Source organism: Arvicola amphibius, chromosome 3, assembly GCF_903992535.2.
Source record: "Arvicola amphibius chromosome 3, mArvAmp1.2, whole genome shotgun sequence".
NCBI classification, from domain to species: Eukaryota; Metazoa; Chordata; class Mammalia; order Rodentia; family Cricetidae; genus Arvicola; species Arvicola amphibius.
In genome coordinates this window covers 25,363,466-25,381,618 of record NC_052049.1, presented here as the reverse complement: position 1 = coordinate 25,381,618, position 18,153 = coordinate 25,363,466, and the positions used below count along the sequence as shown (strand labels likewise).

Here is an 18,153-nt window from a genome sequence, read left to right as displayed (position 1 = left end):
AGATGGGCCATGTTGAAAGGTTCGAGGAAGGTTACCAAAGCTGTGGCTTCAGCAAGCCTCCACAGTCCAAGAGAGTGTGCTAAGGAAGAGGCTCACTTGAGTTCAGGAGTTCAAGGCCAAGTGTGAGTCATATATTGAGACCTTCATCTAAAAAACAAACAAACTATACATACATCAAAAATAAGTAATAAAATCATTTAAACCTTGCTGGGCAGTTGTGGTGGTACTCCATTGATTCCAGCACTTGTGAGGGTAAAGCAGGCAGATCTCGTGAGTTTGAGGCCAGCCTGGTCTACAGAGCTAGTTCCAGGACAGCCAGGTCTGTTACACAGAGAAACCCTGTTGAACCTTCTTCATACTTCCATGACTTTCTTAGGTCATGCCGTTCCATGTTCACTGGGTACAGCAGGAATGTGTCTGTGCAGTCTGACTCCCAAGTGTGAGGCATGTGAAGTCAAGAGGAGCTCTTGATCTCAGGCCTTCTCAAGAGATGGTCTTGCCTTGGCAGTGACTCTTAATCAGAAAGACCCCAAAGGTCAGTAACAAGCACCTGTCCTTACTACTACTGTGTGTTCTTTAAAGTGACCTTTTTAGCCCATTGTGGTTTTGGTAAAGTTATAAAAATCAACTCATAGTTTCAAAAGCTGTTCTGAAGAACTGTTAAAATTAAAAAAGCTTATTTTGGTTGCCAAATGCCTGTAATCCCAGAACTCTGCGTAACTGGGGCAGGAGGATGAGGTCAAGAGCCAAGCTGTTGGCGATGAAGGGCGAAGGAGAAGGGTGGTCAATGTGGGGCTAACCCAGCTGTTGGCAGGGCTGGGGCGGGAGAATTTCAAGTGTAAGGCTACTCTGAACAGCTTAAGAGTCAAGAACTGTCAGTACTGCCTGGCTAAGAAGACTACTTACTTGGTATAATAACACCACTCTCAGCCTCCAGTAAGTAATTACACACAGAAGATATGTCATTGCTTATGTCATGTTTTCCCCTTCTAGGCAACTCAGGTATTGTTTATAAACACACTGAATTTTGTTACTCTCTGTGGTGACCTTAAAGGATGTAGTAATAAGAATCCTGTGGTCCCAGCTGCACTTACCAGGTAAGAACACATATGCTTATTTCTAAGGAGGGCTTTTGAAATTATTTGCAAGTCCACAAATAGCATTTAGATTAAAGAATGTGACTTACCTTTGTACTTGGTAAATTCTAAAAGTTGTTTTATATAAAGAAAGTCTGATACTTTTAAAGGAAGGGTAGTATAGAAAATACAAGTGTATTTTCTTTTTCATTATTTTTCCCATCTTCTCAGGAATTGGGGTTGTGAGTAGGTAGAGCAATCTGAGGCATTGTTAGAGAGGGTAAGATAAAAATTCAAGAGGCAGAGACCATCATTCATTCAGGTAGGCTGGAGTATTCATAGATTTTTAAACACTTAACATTCATTCTTGTTGATTTGGGGATAACACGAGCTATAAGACATATACAAGTTAGGTCTGCTGACATACACCTTTAATTCCAGCACTCCAGAAACAGAGGCAGGGGAATCTCTGAGACTTTGAGGCCAACATGTGTACATAGCAAGTTCCAGAACAGCCAAGAGAAATCCTGTCTTCTTCAAAAAATAAAAGGAAAAGACCTGTACAAGATTGGAGTACAAAGATTTTTCTCTTGAGCACCTAGCCTCTTGTTTCTGAACACTTCCTATGCTTTCTCTGAGTTTCCAGAGTGGTTAGGTTATCCAGCCTCTTCTCTTCATCCCTGTCTCCTCCCTGCCCCCCGCCCAGTTCCTTTCCTGGAGCAGCGTTGGTCTCAGCTCAGTGGTCCCTTTGACTTATGGATGGTCTTGTCAGATGGAGGGGAGCTGCCTCTTGTTCTGGTGATGCATTGATGCTGCCAAGGAGCAGTAGTAAGGAGTCAGGAACAGCTTTGGGAAGAGGAGGTGTGCTGTGTGGGGGACAATCTGTCATCGGTTGTGGTTATAGAGATTATGGTTCATTCTGATTAAAAGACAGCGAAGCCAGCTGTGGTGGCATCCACAACACTCAGAAGACAAGTCAGGTGGATCTCTGAGTTTGAGGGCCAGCCCTGTATAGCAAGTTCCAGGACAACCAGGGCTGTTTATACAGAGAAACCCTGTCTCAGACCCCCTTTCCCCCAAAAATGACTTGACTAATTGGCTCAACTTGGGTAATATTTTAATTTCTGAATTACTTATGATTTTTAATGGAATATTGTTGGAGTCAATATATGTAAGCCTTTTTTTCCCTACAAAGTAAATTAACAAAATTTATGTGACAGTAGCCTACTATCCAGTCTTTTCTAAAACTGTTATTTATCTTTCTAGGTCATACTGGGTAGGTGACATCAGCTGGACACATGACAGTCTTTTTCTGGCTTGTGTGTTAAAACGTGGATCCCTGATTTTATTGACCTGCCTAGGTGAATTGCTGACATTAGTTACACTTGGTTGCTCTATAGAATTTGGGCCAGCTGAATTTATTCCTCTTCATCCACTAATAACATATAGGTGAGACATTTGAATTGTTTTGTTTTCAGAAATTATTTTCTTTGGTAATTAATTTTATATGTATTTTTACAAAAACAATTTCATCCCCAAATTTGTGTTTTTCTTTCTGTGAGTCTATCATGTCAATATATGTTTCTTATCTGTTCCTAATTATTTATAGTTTTCTTCCTATTTCTTTTTGTGGCTTAATCCTGGTGAAAATTTGCCATTGTGACTATGTAAGTATAAAGTTATTTAAATATTTAATAGTACTGAGAGCATATCTTTACTATAAAAGATAATAAAACATAATATTTTAAAATAACATTATTTTAGAGCACTGAAATAATTTAGTATCTCACAATTAACATATTAAAGAACAAAACCAGTAACAGACTAAAGGGTTTAGCCATATTTGGATTTATGAATCCAATGAAAGAATGTAGCAGTTTGACTCTGTAGTCAGATAAATCCAGTTCCCAAATCTTAGCTTTTTCTGTTTCCTGGTTGTGTATGAGAATAAATTGTTCTTTAAGCCTCGGTTTCTTTTCTTGTGAACGAGTGACAGCAGTTGTCTTCCAGCGTTGAGGAAATGAAATACAAGTCTGCGTTACTGTGTGTGGTTCTCTGTCACATAAGTGCTGGGTGACGGTAGATGTATGTAGACAACGATTTTAAAATTAATTCGTCTTAAAATTGTGTGGAGGTTGCTGCAATGTCAGTGGTGGCCTCAAATGCCCCTGGGAGCTGGAGGTTGTGACTGGCATGGTTTCTGGGAGTAAGACTCCAGTCTTCTCACAGAGCAGAATAGCTCTTAGTGCTGGGTTAAGCACTAAGAGCTATTTTTTCATAGAAAAGTTGGAAATGATTTGAAATTTTGTAGGAAGGAAACTGACATGAGCACATCCTTGATTATGTTTAGCAAAAAAAAAAAAAAAAGCTTAATTTTTAGTGACAGATTAGTGCTAGGAGGAAGCTGTCAGTTCTTGCAGAGAAAGTTGTGAGGAGTCTTTTGGGTTTTTTTTAACCTTTATCTTTTTATTTTATTTTTTATGTGTATGGGTTTTTTGCCTGCATGTTGTCTGAACTCTGTGTTTTCAGTGCCCAGGAGGCCAGATGAGGGTTAGATCCTCTGGGACTGGAATTACGCACGTAGAGTTGTGAACCTCCATGTGGGTGCTGAGGCTGGAACTTGGGCTCTTAATTTGTATTTACTGGAATTTCCTCACAATCTACTTTAAAGTTACTTTTTAAAGGCTTTTCAAATTGATGGCTTTTTTTCTAATAGATATCATTATTTGAAAAAATAAAATTTGAAAATCACAACACATTATTAAATAGTAAAAATTGGTTCTTACAGTGCTAGTCCTCAGAGCTAACAATGAACATCTTAGGGTATCATCTTCTAAACATTAAAGGTACTCATCTTGCATTTATAATAATAGTAATATGTTAGTTTCAACATATGATAAATTGCATAAAATGTCTTATTTGTTTTTAACTATTTTTTAATTTTAATTTAATTTTGTTTATTTTTTGTTTTTTTTTTTTTGATTTTTCAAGACATGGTTTCTCTATGTAACAGTCCTAGCTGTCCTGGAATTCGTTCTGTAGACCAGGCTGGCCTCTAACTCAGATCCGCTTGCTTCTGACTCACGGATGCTGGGATTAACGGCGCGCGCCACCCAGCACCCTCACTTGTTTTGTGCAGTGCTAGAGATCAGACTCAGAGCCGTGCACACAGTAGGCAACTGCTGTATCAGCAGGCCTCCCGACCTGTGTTAATAGTTCTCTAGTCTGAAAAGTTACCATATATTCATAAGTCTCCTTTTATATTTATAAAACATTAAATGTAATAAGCAGCTATAGTGTGTAATCAGGGTCCCCCCCTCTCTTTCTCACACACACACACACACACGAGAGACTCATTTTATTTTAAGCTCATAGAATGTCACCAGTATATTTTCCAAATGTCCTATTTCTTTTTTTCGTTCTTAATAACAATTGTACTAATTATCATTCTTGTAATTCTGTTCTTATATTTACATATTTTAAAAGGAAAGCCAGCTACTTAACTCTTTAATAATGAAAGTAAGATGCCATAATTCTTAAATTGCATACAGTTTAAAAAACCAAAGCATAATAAATGCCACAAAATTCTGAAAAAAAATTGGAAACATGTAAAGACATATATTTGGTCATTGTTATTTTTCCTGGAAGACAAATATACAGATAATACTTCTGTGTCTGTTTCATCTGCTTGCATTCTCATCATCCTATGTTTATTTGCCATTTTTGAATAATATGGTTACTTCCTTTAAGATCCTTCTCTTGCTGATTCTTGACTTTTCATGTGTTTGCTAGACCACAACAGTTTACATTTCAAGATTCAAATAATCCTGTAGATTCATCAGCTTCTGACAGTGACCTCCTGAGACAGAGGTTTTCTGTAAAAGCACATTCACGACTACCCTACCTTATTATTTCTGATGGATACATGGTCACGACCCTTCGGTTTCTTGACAACCAGTCTCCAACAGCGCTCATGAGGTCGTTGCTAATTGATTCAACCCAGAGGCTTGAGAAAGCATGCAAGAGTATGATGCTATCTAAGGTACAGTGCCTTCATGTTCCTTTCAAAGTTAAAACACTAGAAGTTTAAATTGCTTTAGAATTACAGATAAAGTTTTGCGTTTAGAATTCATTTGTCCTTTTTTTCATAGCCAAAGGACAAAGGGCTGAACTTGCGATCACTGGATTCCTTAAGGTCTAGCCTGTTGAAGCATCAAGGAAAGGAGGGCTTAGTTCATGGCACTGTCCCTAGGTTTCTGCAAGCAGAAGAAACAATGAAGTTAAGCGAAACTACTGATGTTCAGGTACTTACTAGTATCTACTGACATTAGTCTAAGAAATTCATTGATTTTGTTGTTGTTGTTAAAGGAAATAGAAATTTGAGAACAATACAGTGATCCTATACATAAGGCTTGAATGGTATTTAATATAAATTTCCCCTTGTGTTTAGGATTCTGAAGGAGAAGAAGCTAATGAAGTTGAACAATTTCTAAACAACTCATTTCCTTTTTGTAACCAAAGAAAAGATCTACGGTTTAGCATTATCAAGGAAGGAAGGTTGGAATTTGCATCTATGTTTGATACAGTTCATGCTAAGGATGATTCCAAGGAGGACAGACAGAACCATCGCAGAACTGCATTGTATACAGAAAAAACTACTTGCAGCGTGGACTATAGGCATTTCAAAAAATGTAGCAGAGAAAAACTTAATGTTAAATTACACAGTACTTTGCATCACTCATTTCTTCTATATTCTTCAGTTTATAAAATGCCCTTTGCCTAAGTTTGACCTGTTTGTAAATAAGAGTGTGAAGCATAATGCATGGGTACTGTGTATCTTCCAACTTTTCCATCAGTGTTTATCAGTCCACTATTGGGATATGAGATACAGACAAGATATTGGCCATTTGATAAAGCTGACCTCAAACACTGTAAAGCTTTTACTGACTCATCAACAAAAAAATGGGCTCTTCTCAGAGAAGCTGCTAGCCTGCCTTTCTTTACTGCGAATGGTAGCTGACCACATAAATGGCGTTTGCAGGCTTCAACCCGAGGCCCTTCCAGTGTCAGCTGGGGAAAGCACGGCTGAGCTGGACTCACTAATAGTCCCCATTTGTCAAGCTGCTAAGCAAAATTGGTCCTGGAACTCATCTTTAAATATTTATCCTCAGGTCACAAATCTTGCTCAAAAGCCAGGTCACAGGTATGAATACTAATTTTATTATTGAAACACTGGATTTCTTATGATGTAGTAAGAAGTGTGTAGTTGGTAGTTTTTAGCATGTTTGTAAGGGTTTAAACTGTTAGTACTAATCCCAGAGTGGTTTTTCACTCCAGAAGTTAGAGGCAGAGCTGCCCAGAGTGGGTACTGAGATGTAAACTCAAGTTTTCTGGAAGAATGGCAGATGCTCTTAATCCCTGAGGCGTCTCTCCAGTCTCTCTATATAAATTTTATTTGTCAATCAAAGATTGTTTTAATTTTTTTTTACAAACAATAAGGACATTTATTTTTAAATATTGGGTAGCCGTAATGATCTTGAAAGTATACAATAAAAGTTAAGTATATAATGGAAAATGTATATAGGTGCATAAAACATTTGTGAAAATCTTGTGGTCTTTATGTGCATTGGCCCCTGGACCATGATCATTAGCTTGGTCAGTCTGTTCTGTTGCATTTGTGAAAAAATCAAGCAAGACACTGCCTGTGAAGGGAGCTAAACTTGTTTTCATTACTCTTGAAATTTGGTTTTGACAATTATCTTATTTCCTGTGCAGATTGGTTGCTCTTTGGAGACTATTGTACAAAAAAACTTTATGGTATCAAGCACAATTAAGCCAAAGAATTCTTGAAGGTGACAGACAGTTACCTGAAAATGTAACACATGAAGTATCTTTTGTCAAGACTCTGTTATGTCATCTCCAGACAAACCTGCAGATGGCCGGGGATAGCTTGCATCAAGCCTTGGCACTTACACCTATCAGTGGTCAGTATCTTATAAACAGTTTCCAGCTCCTTGGATACGTGAAGTGATTAACTAGGTTTTTGTTTTTTAAAATGATTTTTAGAATAATTTCAGGCTGGATATGTATCTACTGAATTTTAAAGCAAAGTAAACATTTAAAAGTTATGTCATCAACTGTAACTAATTGATTGGTAAAATCATTCTTAGGTGAAGAGTGCTTTCTGTTAGGATCATATGAAAGATCAGTTCATCTATGGAAGAAGGCTCTACAAGAAACCCAAGAGAAAGGTAAGGGACAGTTTTTTTAAAAAGCTAGCACTGTATTGGTGAGAATATAGCTTAACTTTCTGCAGAATTTAAAAATATTAGGGCTCAGAGTGTTCACACTATGTTACTGTTCAAGTAAGGTGCAGATTGGAGGGAACTTGAGTATCAGAAGTATTGTATTTTAAATTATTCTTTTTAAAATCTTTTCAATGCTCTATTTGTTTCCTGCCCACCCCACTCCCACCTTATTTAATGATAAAAACTGCAGTTGAATGTTAATGGAAAATAAAAGAGATTTATATCCTAAAGCTGTTCTTCCTTTTAAAGACTCCCTAAATGGGAAACTGTCCATCAGATACTCTGCCACGCTCCTACAGACATTGAGAGAACCATGGAGCTAAGCCTTCTGGCCTTTAAGAGATTAGAGAGTTTCAGATTGAACAAAGAGTTGGAGTTAAGTAAGATTTGCATGGGGCTTTTGTAATAACATAGGACTCTACGTTCCAGAAACTGATGACATCTTTGAAGGTGTGACAGAGTTGATAAAAGTTCCAAAGTGGCAGCTCTGTACCTGGCCTGAGTGTAGCTGCTGCCTGGGCACAGCGCCAGGCTTTGCAATGTTTCCTGACAGCATTAGCTTCACACACTTCCCTTCTACATCTGTGTATTGTTCTCAGTGCTTGCTGTAGCCCAGCTCTGCACAAGGCACTAGAGATACCAGAAGCTTACCCTTGTTACTGTCACTCGTGTGGGCTGGGAGCACAAGAAGAGCACCCTACAGTCTGAAGGTATGGATAGCTCCAGGGAACCGTGGAGGGGCTGATGTTCAAAGCTGAGTTGAAATTGGACAGTGAAAATGGTAGAATCGAGATGAATGGTGGTGGCACACGCCTTTAATCCCAGCACTTGGGAGCAGAGGCAGGTGGAACTTTGTGAGTTCAAGGACAGCCAGGGCTACACAGAGAAATACTGTCTTAAAAAACAAACAAACAAACAAAGCTGGCAGGATGGTTTAACAGATGTAGTGAGAGGCGATCAGGCCTGCTTTTCATCCCACCCGGATCCTACACCGCTAGCCTTACACCCGAAATAACAACACACAAATTGTATTCATTTAAACCCATTAGCTCTAGCCTCTTACTGGCTAACTCTCACATCTTGCTTAACCCATTTCTAATAATCTGTGTAGCACCACAAGGTGGTGGCTTACCGGGAAAGATTCAGCATGTCTAACCTGGTGGCTGGCTTCGTGGCGACTGTCTCACTGCCTTCTTCCTCCCAGCATTCTGTTCTGTCTTCCCCGCCTGCCTGTGTTCTGACCTATCAGGCCAAGCAGTTTTCTTTATTAATTAACCAATGAAAGCAACAGATAGATAGATAGAAAACCCTCCCACATCAAACAGAGGAGGTACATTTGCCATGAATTTTGATCCTAGATAAGTTAGGTCAACTGAGTCACACCTTTATCCCTGCATCATAAAAAGGTGTCACAAGTTTCTGGGATGTAGAGAAACCAAAAGCCTGAGAAAGTATAAGAATTTGGCCAAGTGTGAGTATGCGATTTGTGCAGCACTATTAGTGTCAGGTCAGCAGTGGGTCAGGAGGAGTGGTGAGGGAGGTCTTACGTGGAGCACTAAGAAAAGACAGGTAAGATTCACACAAACCACAACCAAAACAACAGCAAAAACCCATGGTCTCACTTTGTAGCTCTGACTGGTCTGGTACTTTCTATGTAGACCAGGCTGCCCTTAAGCTCAGTAATCTGCCTACCTCTGCCTCCTGAGTGCTGGGATTTTAGGCCAATTTTTAAAATTACATTTATTTATTTGTGTGGAGGGACACATTTGCTTCAGCATACCCGTGGAACTCAGAGAATAACTTGTTGGAGTTGATTCTCACCCTCCATCCACCCTGTGGAGACTGGGGCTCAAACTCGGGTTATCAGGCTTGGTGGCAAGCACCTTTGCCCATAGAGCTATCTAACTGACCAAGACACATTTTGTAAGGAAAAGACTGTTCAGATAAATACACAAGGTCCCTGATTTATGATAGTTTAACTTAAACTTTTAAACTTTGTGATGGCATGAAAGCCATGTATATTCGTGTTTTGCTGAGCCAGAAGTAATGCTATGTGAGGTATGTGTCTTGGGCTTCTATTGCTATGAAGAGATGCCACGACCACAGCAACTCTTAGAAAGGAAAACATTTAACTGGGGCTGGCTTACAGTTCAGAGTTTCAGTCCATGATCATCATGGTGGCACATGGTAGTGTACAGGCAGACATGGTGCTGGAGAAGGAGCTTTGAGATCTACATCTTGATCCACAGGCAGCAAAAGGAGACTGTGTACCACACTTGGCATGGCCTGAGCACATGAGACCTCAAAGCCTGCCCCCACAGTGACAAACTTCCTCCAACAAGGCCATATCTCTTAATAGCACCTCTCCCTATGGGCCAAGCATTCAAATTCATGAGTCTGTGGGGGTCATTCCTACTCCCACCCCCACAGTGTGCAATGCTGAAGAGCAGCAGTGAGTCTCAGCTTCAGTCAGCTGCATGCCCACAGCGGATATTCCATGGTGTACTGTGTTGTACATAGGTCAGGTATATAATTGCATTTTTAAATGATTTGTTTTTGTTTAATGTATATGAGTGTTTTGCATGTATGTTTGTGCACCATGTATGTGTCTGATACCTTCAGTGGTCAGAAGGTGTTAGATCCCCTGGAACTAGAGTTACAGAGGGTTCTGAGGTTTCATGTGGGTGATAGGAGTCCATCCAATGGCTCTTTGCAAGAGCAGAAAGTGCTCCTTAATATTGATCTATCTTTCCAGCTCACATACAGCCTTTTTTGATTTATGATCTCTTCTGTTTATGATGGGTTTGTTGGGAAATAGCCCTGTTATACATCAGGGCTCTTTTATAGTTCATTTAGGAAGGTCACTTTGATGCATTTGTGGATGGGAGAGTGAGTTGCACATAGAAGCAAGCTTTTTATTCAGCTGGGAAGACTGAACCAAAGCCACATCAGTGTTAATGGAATGTAGTTCATATTTAACAGCTACATAGCAAGTTTGATCAATGGAAATTGTGATCGAGTAGATTTGGGAGAAAAATTTAATGTAGTTCTCATTTTTGAGACATGGTTAACCGGATAAAGGAGAGGAATTCAGTAAATTAGGAAGTTTTAGATGAAAACAGTTTCCTTAATGAGTCCACTATGAGCATTTTGTTAACACCTATACCCATGGGTGTGGTTTCTAAGAGGGGATGCTCACATGAGCAGTAGCCTCAAAGAGAGTGCCTTAGGACGGGCTAGAGGTGGGCAGACTCAGCTGATGTGGTGTTTCTGTGGACACCTACAAGGACTGGGCTCCTTTAGCGTCTCTGCTCTATTAGTAGCAAGGCTGTTTTGTGGGCCTGTGTCCCACATTTATGCGATTGGCCGCTGGTGGGGAAAAGGTGCACCACTTGGTTGAGTTAACTCCTGTAGGGGATTCTGTAATATGTGCTCAGTATTATGTCCTGTATCACATGAGTGTTTGTAGTAATCCCAAATAAGTTTGAGATTCTTTCACTCAGAACTTGAGATAGCAATCAGCAGACCTTCATGCTCTGATGGTGACAATTTGCATCTCTTCAGGTAAGAGGGCCTATCATCTGAGGGCCCACCAAAAGAAAACGAAATAGAACTTCAAATGAAAAGACCAGGGTATTGTTGACTTGTTTTTATTTATTTTTATTACTACTTATTTTTTTGAGGTCAGATCTCACTTTGTAGCCCTGTCTCGCCTAGAACACTGTGTAGACAAGGTTGGACTCAACTTGAGAAATCCTGAATCTTCCTCTGGGTACTGGGATTCAAGGCTGCACAGCCATGTTCATTCTGCCCTGATTTTTAGATAAGTTCTTTATTGAAGTATGAAACAGATGCAGGAAGCATCCATGTGGTGATTGTGTAATGATGCATTTTCACAGTTGTCGCAGTTCTGTCTCCATGGCACTCGCCGGCGAGCACTCACTCGGTACCGCACTTGTCAGTGGAATTCTGTTCTGTTTTAGGAGGAAGAAGAACGAGCTTTCTTCAGTCACGGTACTATCTCTCTCTACTGTACTGCCACCTCTACTGCTATAATTTGAACGATGCTCAAGGATTATGTGATCACCTAGTAAGAGAGATACTCAGCTGGTCCCAGTTACCTGTAAAAGAAAGTAAAGATTGCTCAGGTATACTTTTTAAAATTCAGTATATTATCTCTTTCTCTCATTTATTTATTTATTTATTTATCTATCTACCTACCTATTTATTTATTGTGGTTTTCTGAGACAGGGTTTCTTTGTGTAACAGCCCTGGCTGTCCTGGAATTCACTTTGTAGACCAGACTGACATTGAACTCACAGGGACCCGCTTGCCTCTGGCTTCCAGGTGCCAGGATTAAAGATGTGTGCCACCACCACCCGCCTTCTTTTTTATTTTGAAACAGGGTCTTGCTGTGTTTCTCTCTGACTTTCTTGGTACTCATGTAACCAGCCCCATGCTGTTCTGAGCATCGTGAGTGCTGGGATTATAGGCATATACCATCCCATTGGTTTAATAGTTTAATAGCGTTAATTTTTATTTATGGGTTTAGAGAAAAATAGTTTATACATAAAAATTGTCCTGCCTTTACAGTGACTATTATTGACTTTTATTCTGTGTGGATTTTGGATCGTCAGCTTCTCAGTGGAGTATAGCACAGCTGTTCTTTGGATTTATTGAAGAACTCATTAAAGTTGCTTCTCTCAAGGAGTCACGATATGCTCACTTGCTTCTGAATTCTTTGCAAAGGTTATTTGTCTCCCACTTTGTGGGCTTCTTCCTCACTCACTTGATTGTTTCGTTTGCTGTGTAGATGCTTTTCAGTTTCTGAAATTCCAATTACCAATTATTAACTTTAATTCCTGAGAAAATGAAATCGTATTCAGAGAGTTCTTCCCTGCACCCGTGTCCTGTAGGCACTGCCGTGTGTCCTTCCCTGTGTCCCTGCACCCGTGTCCTCTAGGCACTGCCATGTGTCCTTCCCTGTGTCCCTGCACCCGTGTCCTGTAGGCACTGCCGTGTGTCCTTCCCTGTGTCCCTGCACCCGTGTCCTGTAGGCACTGCCGTGTGTCCTTCCCTGTGTCCCTGCACCCGTGTCCTGTAGGCACTGCCGTGTGTCCTTCCCTGTGTCCCTGCACCCGTGTCCTGTAGGCACTGCCGTGTGTCCTTCCCTGTGTCCCTGCACCCGTGTCCTGTAGACACTGCCGTGTGTCCTTCCCTGTGTCCCTGCACCTGTGTCCTGTAGGCACTGCCGTGTGTCCTTCCCTGTGTCCCTGCACCCGTGTCCTGTAGGCACTGCCGTGTGTCCTTCCCTGTGTCCCTGCACCCGTGTCCTGTAGGCACTGCCGTGTGTCCTTCCCTGTGTCCCTGCACCTGTGTCCTGTAGGCACTGCCGTGTGTCCTTCCCTGTGTCCCTGCACCCGTGTCCTGTAGGCACTGCCGTGTTTCCCTCCAGCAGTTTCAGGTCTCACATTGAGATCTGTAAGCCAGTTGAGCTGGTTGTTGAGCAGAATGATAAGGTAAAGCTTTTATTTCATCTTTCTACACGTGGACATCCAGTTTTCCCAGCATTATTTGTCTTAGTTTGTTTTCTGTTGCTGGAATAAAACCCTGTCCAAAAATCCCAGCACTCTGGAGGCAGAGTTCAAGGACATCCTAGCCCACACAGTGAGTTCCAGGCCAGCCAAGAAACCCCGTCTCTAACCAATTAAAAAGTAACCCCACAAAACATACCAATCCCCACAACACAGACCAGAAGACACTTGTGTAGGAAAGGGTTTATTTCAATACAGCTTGCAGTTTATTGTGAAGGGAAACCGGGGCAGGAACTAAAGGCAGCGACTGAAGCAGAGGCCCTGGATGGCCTTCTTACTGCCTTGCTCAGCATACTTTCTTTTGTATGACTTCTGCCCCGAGGTGGCTCTGTCCACATTGACCTGTGTCCCCATCCATCAGTCTTTAGCCAAGAAAATGTCCCCACAGACATGCCCATAGGCAATCTGATGGATGCATTTTTCTTAATTGAGGTTTCTTTTCCTAGATAACTAACTTGTATTAAACCAACAACAACAACAACAACAAAAACTAATTAGGATACAGCATTTACTGAAGGTGATGTCTTTCCTCAAGTTGTATTTTTGGCATCTCTGTTAAATATTGGTTGGTTGTAATGGTTGTACTTAGGTTTGGGTATCCTGTCCTGTTTTGTTGATCTACTTGTCTTCTTTTTGTTGTTTTTATTACTATAACTGTAATACAGCTTGAAATTTGATATGGTAATTCCTCCAGCATTGTTTTTGCTCACAATTTCTATTTCTATCTGAGGTCTTATTGTGTGTCTATATGAATTTTAGTGCTTTTTTTCTTCTCTGTTTTTGTAAAGAACATTATGACTATTTTAATTGAGATTGTGTTAAATCTATAAATTGATTTTGTCAGGATTGTCATTTTTACAATATTTTACCGATCCATGAATGTGGGAGATCTTTCTATCTTTTAATATCCCTTTACCTTGGGCCGGGCGGTGGTGGCGCACGCCTTTAATCCCAGCACTCGGGAGGCAGAGGCAGGCGGATCTCTGTGAGTTCGAGACCAGCCTGGTCTACAAGAGCTAGTTCCAGGACAGGCTCCAAAGCCACAGAGAAACCCTGTCTCGAAAAACCAAAAAAAAAAAAATCCCTTTACCTTCTTGGTTAGGTTTGTGTGTGTGTGTGTGTGTGTGTGTGTGTGTGTGTGTGTGTGTGTGTGTGTATATATATATATATATAGAGAGAGAGAGAGGTTATTGTGAATGAGAGTGCATCTATGACTGCTGTATTGTAATTGATGTATAAAAAGCCTACTTTTTTTTAAGGGGAAAATGAGAATTTAATTTCTGAAATAACAGTAATTTATCCATTGTACCTACTACTGTATTATGCAAATCAACCTTTTGGAAATTTTAGACACAGAAGGGTACTGTCTAGTTCAGTTTTCCCTCTGGAGAGATCAAAAGCTTTTGGCTCTTATGTCTTTAATAAAAGGCATACACAATTCTTGTGTCTACTCTATAGACTACTGCTGCTAGCTGGACTTTCAAATTTGAGTCTCTACCACTCTTGTAATCCAGACAGGGTTCAACCCTCCACCTTGCACGCCTGCGTTAGAGAATTTAAACACACAATCCAGGAATTCCTTACACTAATTTATACATTTTAATTGTTGCATATATTAACATGTACTATAAGATTCTTTTCTAAGAAGCATTACATAGTAAATGGATACTGTAAAATGATCTGATTAGTTAAAAGTAGCAAGCATTAACAGATACAAACAACCTGTTCAGCTATAATAAAAGCATAATAATAGCTTCAAGAAGTCTTCCATGTGGCTTCTTAATAGTGCCCCTGCAAAGAGTGATGACTTTCTTATTTCCTTAACTATAGGCTTTAAATCTTTTTCTTGTGGTATCACATTATTTAGGACTTCTTTTGCTTAGTTCCTGATATCATCAGGAACACACTAATTTCTCACTGTTAACTGCGATTTTACCTAGTTACTTTGCCACTGTGCACTATCAAATTGAAAGAGAATCTTATTCTTCCTGGGTGGCTGAGGGTTTTTATGATAAATGATCATATCAGGTTTTACTGCTTTCATTGACATGATTATAAATTGTTTTACTTCAGACAAGCCTTGAGATAAATCATACTTGGTCATGGTTTGTAATTCTTTTGTTAACACTGTTTGAGGATATTTGCAATTATAGTCATAAGATATATTGGTCTGTAGTTTTCTTTTCTTGTAATACTTTTTAATCCTGGGTTTTGATGTTAATATATGATAATCTTAGAAGCAGAAAAAAAAAAAAAAAAAAAAAAAAAAAAAAAAAGAAGGGAACGTGGGCACCAGACTTCCCATAGGACCTTCAAGGTGATAAAGACCACAAGACCGTTAAAAAAAAATCAGATAATTAGACACAGATTAACTGTGAACAGTTCTCTCACTCTCCAGTGGACAAAAAGAGTAAGCTTTCCATGCCCACTGCACCCCAGAGCACCCAGGGCTCTGCCTTAGGCCTGCCATACACAGGGCTCATGGTGGACAACTGCACCAAGAACCTGTCAGGCACAGGCTAGAGTTTGCTTGCTGTGTGTGTGTGTGTGTGTGTGTGTGTGTGTGTGTGTGGTGGCTGACTGTGTTTGGTGGAGTTTTCTTTTGGCAGCTGGATGTGAGAGATCACGTTCTGTTCTGTTTAGAGGAGGAGGGGCGCACATTGAAGGCCTATGCTATGTGTGTTCTTGGTCTGTGAAGGACTCTGCTCTGTGCTCACTGCCCCTTCAACAGCTGCAGCTCTCTGCGGAGGCCTTGGCCCAGTCATTCTTGTCCAGTTTGATGGGTTCAGGGAATTCATTGTATAACTCCACTTCTGTTTCCTGTTCAAGGGCATTCCGAGCAATTGTCTGGAAGGCCTGCTCCACATTGATGGCCTGCTTGGCACTGCTCTCAAAGTAGGGAATATTGTTTTTGCTGTAGCACCAAACCTGTGCCCTCTTTGTGGCCACTTGTCTGTTTTCAAGGTCAGTCTTGTTTCCCAGCACAACTAAAGGGAAGTTCTCAGGATCCCCGGGGGCTGGTCTGGATAAGAAACTCGTCTCTCCAGCTGTCAAGGGTTTTGAATGTATTAGGGGCAATCACATCAAACACCAGAATACAGCAATCTGCCCCTCTGCAGAAGGCCACACCACGAGACTGGAACCACTCTTGACCAGCTGTGTCGCAGATCTGCATGGTGACAAGTCTGTCAACCACCATCATCACTGCCTTGGTCAGAAAGTCTGCTCCTATTGTGGCTTTGTACTGGTCACCGAACTTCTTATTCACATACTGGTTCATGCGCCATATCTTTCCAACACCAGAATCTCCCAGGATGATGACCTTCAGCAGCACTTTCTTCCTAGAGGTCATCCTCTAAGCACGGAGTCCGCCAAGGAAGAGACACAACGCGCAGGCCGACAGAGTCCAACTCTGGCTCCAGCAGGCTCCTCGGAGCTGCCCAGCCCCAAACACCTGAGGCTGCTTTTTTTAGAAGCTGATTTTGCATGTGTGTTTTCTGCCACTTTTCTAAACATATTGTTTGTTTCCAGAAGTTTTCTGATAAAATTTTTGGTATTTTTATATATAATATTATATATTACACATTATATATAATATGTTACATATTATATGTAATAAATATAACATATTACATACTATGTAATATATATTATCATATTATCTTCTACAAATAGGGATAATTTGGCTTCTGTTCGTATTAGTGTTCCTTTAATTCCCTCCTCTTGTCTTAATGCTTGCCCTATGGCTTCAAGCACTGCATTGAAAGGCGGCTGTGCTGTCCACTGTAGCACCAGTATATCACCAGCACAGTTGAAAAGGAGTGGGCTAGGGTACAGCAGCTCCAGCTGGGCCTGGGCCTGGGCCAGGGCTCTGAGGCCCTCACACAGCTGGAATGTGCTAGGGTGTGATTCTGGATGGGCCTTAGTATGCCAGCAGTTTTGGGGGTGGGGCTTGGAAATTCCAGTGTGACACTGGATGGGCCTGAGAATGGGGGTTGTCTCAAATAATTTTAATTTTTTATGGTTTGTTGAAACTCTCCTGGTTGTTTGTTTGCTCTGTTCCTTAGATTCTGAGAAGTCTCCTTGTGAGTTTGGAGTGGCCAGGAATGTACATCCAGAGGCCGCAGTCAGAGTTGTCCAGTGCATGGCCCGTTTCATGGCTGCGTATTTCACCAATGAACCACTCTGCATCCTGCCGCCTCACAGCGTGAATGTTCTTCCTCCACTTCATATTAAAACAGGTAATATGTAAACAAATACTCTCCTGCCTTGGTTTTTACACATGGTATCTAAAATCAGTATCCTATGGAGATTGCACTGTTTTAAGTTGTTACTCAAGCTTGCCTCTGTTCTTGAACCCACTGTTACTTGTTTTAACCTCCCGACTAGCTGAGATTGTAGGTGTGAGCTGCTACTCAGAGCTCACATTAACTTACCTTCCTTTCATCTTTCATTCCTTGTTTACTTCATTCTGACAGTAGGTATTGAAGCCTCATGCGTGCTTGGCAAGTGCTTGTCAACGTCTTTTCTATCGTTGCTGTTGAAATACACCAAATAGGCCAGATTGGTGGCCCCACAACTCAACACAACATATCTATGCTGTCTCAGTTCAGAGATTACAAGCACACACAAGCATGCCTGCCTTTTGTTTTTTTTTAAAATGTGGGTTCTGGAGCTCAAACTTGGGTCTCCATTTTTTATAGGGCAAACACTTTTTTGACTAAACACTCTCTCCAGAGCTAATCCTTTTTTTTTTAAATGAAAACTACTCTATTAAGCATTTTATATGTTTTAAATATTTTTCTGAAACAAAAAAAAACTTTTTTGGCTCTTTGGATAATGTAAAATGAGATAAATCTGTCGTCCAGATTTTATAATCTGCTATGAAAGTCAGAACATATTTTTGAATAGTTTCGAATAAGTTTTTTAAATGTATTTTATGTTTAGTTGTGTATATGTGTATATTTGCGTGGTATGTGCATGTGAGCACAGTTCCCAAGGAGGCCAGAAGAGGGCATTAGGTCCCTTGGAACTGGAGTTACAGATGATTGTGAGCTGCTGGTCATGGGTGCTGGCAGCTGAACCCTGCTGAACCCTGATAGAATAGTCTGTGCTCTTAACCACTGAGGCCTCTCTGTGGCCCCTGATCTGATACACATGTATGTACATCTTATC

General features: G+C 40.7%; 1 protein-coding gene across 1 annotated transcript; it reads right to left on the bottom strand.

Annotated features, from left to right (window-relative positions):
• Positions 1 to 15,702: 15,702 nt before the first annotated feature.
• LOC119810555 (ras-related protein Rab-7a-like) lies at positions 15,703 to 16,330 on the bottom strand. Its single transcript, XM_038324077.1, is given in 2 exon segments — positions 15,703 to 15,987; positions 15,989 to 16,330. Coding segments are annotated over 2 exon segments (627 nt in total).
• Positions 16,331 to 18,153: the final 1,823 nt, after the last annotated feature.